Below are 7,173 nucleotides of genomic sequence, written 5' to 3'. Positions count from 1 at the left end.
AGCTGAGAGAGAAAGTATAGCACAGTCCCGGAGGAGCTAGAAGGGACTTGCCTTTATCAGTTGTCTCTCAGACAAACCAGGCTTTATAGGAAGTTACAAAGAGGAAGCTGAATCTTATTCTTTCATTAAAGCACCATCAGGCCTCAAGATTAAATAGAAGAAGTCTCTCAGACATGACACACTCTAATTTACACCTGGTTACTCTGAATGATGGCATGATTTATATTCAGCTCTAGGTTGTCTGTCTTTGACATTCTATCCACTCACATATTTGCATTTTCAGAAGCTGTACAAGCACAAAAATATTAAAATGAAATCCACTATACGTTACAGTAGGATGACATGTAATTTATTCATATAATGACAGTTAGGCAGTACTCAGACTTCATTTTAGTAAGCAACTGATTACACAAATGTCTAATAATACTAAAATTGATAGTCAGAAGGTATAAAATACCATGGGTATGAAATGCCATGGTAAATACTATTCAACAGACTACAGTCATAATTCCAAACTAAATCATGGTTTTTAAAATGATTTTTAGCAGTTCTGGAATGATTTGATGTTTTTCCCCTTCCAAGCAATTTACTTTTTTCACTGACACAAGACAAGGTCATTATTTTCAAGAAATATTACAGAAGGACACAGTTTAGGTCCCTCTCTTGCAACACATTTTCTTGCAAATTGTTTTTTGATGTAACCTCTTGACATTGAAAACAAGCCAGTCAGCACTGGGTTCCCCAAGCAAAGATGCTTGGATCAGAACAGTGCCAGGGTATAACTCTGAGTTCAGCAAGAGGCAGGCAGTGAAAAACCTTTTGCAGCTTGAAGTATGCATACTTCTTTTCTGAGGCTCCAAGCATCATAAACTTATTTAGGCATCCAAGCCAGTAAAAATATGGGAATACAATAATTTGGTGTCCATATGACTATGACACAGTTGCAGCTGGGGAAGGATACAATGTAATTCTGTGGTTCTTCAAACAAAAACAGCACCTACCTAAATCTGCTTCGTGTAAGCCTCGTTACATTTTCATGAAGCGGGGCTGTGTTTGCAGGAATGGTTTGGCTTATCGTGTGTCTGTCTGTCTTCATTATTTGAAAGTCATATACTTTAGTGGAATGAGATCCAAGCGTAAACCTGGCCTGAAGAGCTAGCAGCAGTAGTCATGTAACAGAACAATAAATTAAAAGGCTTTCACAGAACAAGATTCATCTAAATCTCTTACATACAAAATACAGCTAGAGAAATACAGTTCTTCAATGCTGAATTATGAGGGGGAGGAAAACGATCTAAAAAAATAGAAAACTCTCTCCATACCTGGGTGTCAAGGCAAATGTAACACTGCATAATGCCACAATATGAACAGTCACTGGATGACAGATCCTCCAAATAGTGGTATCTGTGGATCTGGTAATTATGACCAAGAGATGAAAATACTGTACCAAAAGGCATGCATACAATCACTGTGCATTCAGTGTGTGAGCTGGGACCTAAGCAGGGATCTAACACGACAATGAGGCAGTGTTCCGGGGTATCTGTTAAAACCAGCGTGGGTGACTACATGTTGATTAAACCTTCTGAGGCAGCAAAGTGTGGGCACAGTGCCATGTCTGGGTTCTGCAGCTGTCTTATGATCCTCTTGCGGAATTTCTCCCGCACACGATTGAATTCCATTATGTCCATGGGGTCCTCTTCAATCCAAAACTTATGAAACTCATGCATCAAATAGCCTGGTAGAGATAAGACAGCGGTAAGAATGCAGGAAGAATGCAGGAGGAAAAAGAAGTCCTTAATCACATTCAAAATCACTGAATGCTGAAAGAGATGTCAGACCAAATGACAGCAACCACGGAGCTCAAAGAAGAGATCAAAATGCATCAAATACTACTGTTAAAGTTTATTCTTTAAAACTAGTGCAGTAGACGCTACCAATGTGCAGATTTTTGCAACTGGTCTTGGAATTATTGTCACTCTTCCCAGGAAGACAAATCAGTCCCGCCATCTTTTGAATATGGATCACATCTGGAACATAATCTGAAAGGCCAACAGTGACTACTTCATCCTTCCCCTCCTGATTAAATTAACATAATGGTCTGATTTTTCAAAATTACTCCACTCAGCTTTTTTTCCTTCTTGATATTTGATTTAAGTAAAGTTTTAAGTTACTCTGACAACTCAAACAAATGCATTCTGACAGTTTATTATGAGACAATACAAATTGTAAATCAACTCTGAACAACACAGACTGGTCAATAAACTACATGAAATTGTTAATAAGACCTTCTTGCTCTGAAGCATAATGTCATATTCAAATACTTCTGTGTCTCAAAAGTGTTATCAATGAATGATCTGGATTGGAAACATTTTTGGAATAAATGTTAAGTATTTGAATTTTTTCACTGTGTTCTGTTTCCCCACTCTATACCCTCCCCCCCCACACATTCAGAATTGAAATGTGACTAGGTTTTTAAAAACACAGTAATAGATATTTGTATGTACTAAACCTATTACAAGTTCAGGTGTCTCATTATATGTTAGAACAAAACATTTAAGGAAATAATCTTAGTTTAAAAAACCGAACATTACAGAAGCTTTTCTTGGTTTTAGCGTTAGAAGGAGCAGAATATAGGAGATGGATTCTGAAGCTGGAAACCTGGTTTGAATCCTAGCTCTTCCACCTCCACAGGAAGGAGTGAGCAGCAGAAATGATAAGGGGCATGGGGAGAGAATTTGGGAGCAAACATTCTCAATTCTAATAGTAAAAACACCAAAAAAAAAAAACCAGAAAAACCCCATTTGTTTTTCTATTAATTAGCTACTCATGAGAAAGCTTTTAACATAGGTCCATAAACATGTTTAAAAAAATCCTTACCATGTCTCACTGTAATACAGAATTAGAAGTGAAATTCCTTCCCACCCCCAACACACTTCCAGATACTGATCTACTTCCACAAACATACCTGGTTAAATACACTGTTAAATATGCTTTACATGTTTAAGTATATGGTCTCTATAACTATAGAAAGAAAGGTAGTAAGGAGAGAGAAAACTCATTTTACTTTTATGGGGGTTTGACCATTGCATTTTTTAAAATTAATTTCTTTTCAGCATAACAGAATTCATTGTTTATGCACTTTACCCAGTGCTCCATGCAGTATGTGACCATTGCATTTTTTTAAGGATTGGATTATCTTTGGGCCCTCTAAGCATATTAACTGATGTGTCTGTTTTTAATATCTCTTGATGGGGACTTACAGCAACCCTCACTCACATGCCTCTGGGCCACACCCCAGGGCCCATTGCTACTGTTATGGGTACCATCAGGGAAACGTCAGGGAACTTCAAGGAAGCCCCAGATCACAGGTATCAGCAATCCCAGGGGCTGTCCAGTCCATCTCTGCTCTGTCTGGTGTTGGGAGTCCCGGAGGCAGCATCCAGCCTTGAGCTCTTCTGGTGATAATACTGACATTAGCCTGTGCCATGGATGTGAAGAACCTGATTCTTCAAGGGTTTTTCCTCACACTGGGCCAAAATCTTTTATCCTGTATTTCTTGGAACAAATTCAGTCCTTTTCCAACTCAGGTAACTGAAATATCTCTTATGCCCTGAGCTTCTACCTTTTCCAGGTTAAGCATCCCCGTTTCTCCTCACCATTTCTCATGTGCCGTGACTGGGAGTCTACTTACTGTTATTTGGGGTTTAGTGCACACCAAGAGGAAGTAGTTTCCTCTAATCTCAGCACCTTATTCAACCAAAAGAATTCAGTCATCTGTCCATTTCAGTGACTGTGCAAACTTCTAAAGTATCCCACAAATGCTGTGGCGTACTTTCTGAGTGTCCAGACCTCCCAACCCAGATTCAGCTGCAGTGCAGTAAAATGAATCTCAGGCCACTAAAATTTAAGATCCATTGTTCTAAAAGATGCCCTCTTTTTAAGTTCCCTTGGCTTTTTCCTAAATATTACATTTTTTATGGTTTTAAGTAAAATCTATGGCCACTTACAATTTCTCCTTCCAGAGCTACATAAAATACATAATTTTCCTGACTTGGCCTCTAAGCTCAAATAAACACACTTGAAATGTTTTGTATATAGAGTCGGGCTTCTAATACTATGAATTAAAATCACACATGGTGAATTAGAATCCCATTATTATCTCATGAGTGATTAAGGTCTTTACCCATAATGAACAGGCACTGTGAAAATTATCTTTTAATGAGGAATTTACTTTTGCATCTTATATATAAATGGTCACTCTTCCACAGTATGCTTGTGCATTGGCAACTCATTCTAAAGGTGATCTACTGTGGTACAGTGTTAGAAGAATGCAGATCCATTTGGTGTCTCCATTTTTCTACCTTACACGCAATTACAGAAAAACATTTAGAAAGGCTTAAAAAGCAAGAAAAAAAACAAAAGGCAGGCAAGGATAAGACTAGAAATGGGGTGGTTAAAAATTTGACACTATTCTCAGGATCCTTTCTCAGGATCTCAGGGTACAAAAGTGAAGTACAAGCTTGCTGATTCTCGCTATCACACTGGGAAAATAGAGATTGTATAATGTGATTTTAATCAAAATGCAGAAATGGTGGCTTGGTTTCCAGGGTACATATTATAATTATAAATCTCCACTCATTTTTATAACATTACAGAGTGTTCACTTATCCACTTGGTTGATTGATCAGCTGGCTTACCTGCCAGTTAACAAAAGTGCAGATACAAGAAAAAAGGTACAGTTCCTGTGCTCCCCAGTTCTCTGTCTCTGAGGAGGGACACCCAGGGAGACAATTTCAGCTAATGAGGTAGTAGCCTAAGGAAGCTAACAAAATGGCATGGAAAGTAGAGAGAGAAAAGTGAGGCCAGGCTGTTGCTTACAGTCGCTTAATTCTTACAACAGCTTTGTAGAGTGGGTTGTGCACATATATCTTCATTTAACAGACGAGAACATTGGGCTTAGAAAAAAATATCTGAATAGTGTATACAGTTACACAATATAGCCGGAAGCTGGAAGGGAGAACTAGAAATCAGCTCCTTCTCACCACTTTACCTACTGCCTTTCCTAGTGTATTCTCTTTCTCTGGATCTTATTCTTACTGAATAGCCCCTTCTTCTGAAGGTCAAAGGAAAGATGATTCTTTTTCTTCTTCCTCTGATCATTATATTTTCCTTGTGCTCACTACACCCAGCCTTACTTCATTTCAGTGGAACTGAATGGAACTGTATGTTCAGTGGGGCTTTATATTGAATGCAGTTTTTGTAGCATACCGCCTTGGCAGTGCAGTTTTCACTGAATAATACTATAAAGTCAGAATGATAGAGCTATTATTTTCTTCTATTTCTTCACCTAGATGAAATACCTGTTTAGAATACTAATTTGGCTTTCCAGCCCAAGCCTGCAGTGTATTTGTTGCTTGAATGTATCTTGGTTTTGCTTCACTGCATTCAGTTAGTAGACAGCAGAGACATAAGCAAGGACACAGGTAATTGCAAGAATATTACAGAGGAAATGTGCAGAACTGATCATGTCTGATAGAGGAACAGTAAATTCAGGGCACAGTTTGCTTCCTCTGGAGAGGCACGAGTCCCTCTGCTTATACCCCAGTTCACAGGGGGATTGCTGCTCTTTCTAAAACCTGGTGAGGGCCGTGGGAAATAGTAACCCTATTGCATGCTACTCATTTGGGCTACGGTTGTCTTGAAGGCCTATCAATTCAGGGACTTTAATTTTCCATTATTAACAAGTTATAAAGTATATGTATTGTTAAATTTGCTTTGTTTTTATCTACGTTATTCGTGCACATAGTTTAGTCTCATAGTTTAACAAGGCTTCTTACAAAAAAAACCACAAAACCAGCAGCACCTCCTACCTTAATTACTGCTTCCCTGAAGGAACATATCAATTCTTGTACTGATTCTTTTGATTAGATTTGATTATATATAGCTTTATATAACACAATTGCCATTGCTTGATATTCTGGACTAGCTTTGTAAGATGAAGACGTAGCTCCCTTTCACCCATTCCAACCACATTATCACATGTTTTCTAACAATTTTCTTTGTGTAGTATTATCAGCTGCCCTCTGTTTATATTTGCTTAGTTTCCACCCACTGAACTCTAACCTATGCTAGCATCTTTGCAGTGTATTCCCACACAGTAGATGTTCCATCAGTTTCATATTCTTCAAAGAGTCTCTCCCAGAGCCTTCTGACCTGTTACAATCTAGATTTATTATTCTTATCCTGCTGCACAGAGAGCACCTTGGGCTTTCCCTTCACCTTCATCCTTGACGATTCTCTACACTTGGTTCCTGTAATAGATTTCCTGCTCTCTGGACCCCATTTATTCTTTCAGGATTACTCTCTTTGTGAAAACATATCCTTCAGGATCTTCCTAATAATGGTACAAGGAGATAAAATGTTTAAAACCTTGCATTTAAAATGTCTTTATTGTTTTCTCACACTTAATTGGGAAGTTCGCCTGGGTATAGAAATCTAAATTGAAATCATATGCCCTTAGATTTAAAAAAAATTCTCTTAAATTTTTGAAGACATTATTCCACTCTCTTCTAGAGTATTCCAGAAGAGGTTGCTGTTGAGAATTCCAGTGTCACCTTGATTCCCAACCCATCATGTGGCAGCTTTGGAAATTTTTAGAATCATCTCTCTCTGGTGTCATAAAATTTCACAGTGACAGGGACCTTAGTATGAATATATTTTAATCTCTATTATGCTGGGGTTTTTTTATTATGAAAACTCATCCTTTAGTTCTGGAAATTTTTCTTGATTTATTTCTTTGATTCCCTTTAGTGTCATTGTTCCTTTCTCTGGAAATTCCATTATTCATATATAAGACTTCTAAAATGGTCCTTTAATATCTTGACTTTTATTTTCTATTTTTCATCTATACTTTTTGTTCCACTTTCTGGGAGTGTTTTCAGCTTTATCTTCTAATCCCTGTTGGCACTTTCATTTTTGCTCTCTGATTTTTAATTTCTAAGAACACTCTTTTATCTTCTGAATGTTCTTTCTCTGGCACCTTGTTCTTGTTTCCTAATTACAATTTCTTTTCTTAATTCCTTGCAGGTACTAATGATACATAGTTTTGAAGTTTTCCTCTCCCTGCATAGTTTCTATTTTCTTCTAGTGGCTTTATTTCTGCTGTTTTGGACT

The 7,173-nt window shown here is 37.7% G+C and overlaps 1 protein-coding gene across 5 annotated transcripts in view; it reads right to left on the bottom strand.

The window, feature by feature from the left end:
• Window positions 1–333: 333 nt before the first annotated feature.
• The window catches only part of ELMOD1 (ELMO domain containing 1), a 62,291-nt gene continuing 55,451 nt past the window's right edge, over window positions 334–7,173 (bottom strand). For all 5 annotated transcript variants that reach the window (XM_004764415.3, XM_013062443.2, XM_013062440.2 and 2 more), the window contains one exon: window positions 334–1,735. In XM_004764415.3, the coding sequence (XP_004764472.1) occupies window positions 1,563–1,735 (173 nt within the window). In that variant the 3' untranslated portion in view covers window positions 334–1,562. The remainder of the gene's footprint in view (window positions 1,736–7,173) is intronic.

Source organism: Mustela putorius, unplaced genomic scaffold (genome assembly GCF_011764305.1).
Source record: "Mustela putorius furo isolate JIRA1106 unplaced genomic scaffold, ASM1176430v1.1 tig00000198_pilon_pilon_pilon, whole genome shotgun sequence".
Classification (NCBI taxonomy): domain Eukaryota; kingdom Metazoa; phylum Chordata; class Mammalia; order Carnivora; family Mustelidae; genus Mustela; species Mustela putorius.
This window is presented reverse-complemented; position numbering and strand designations above follow the sequence as displayed.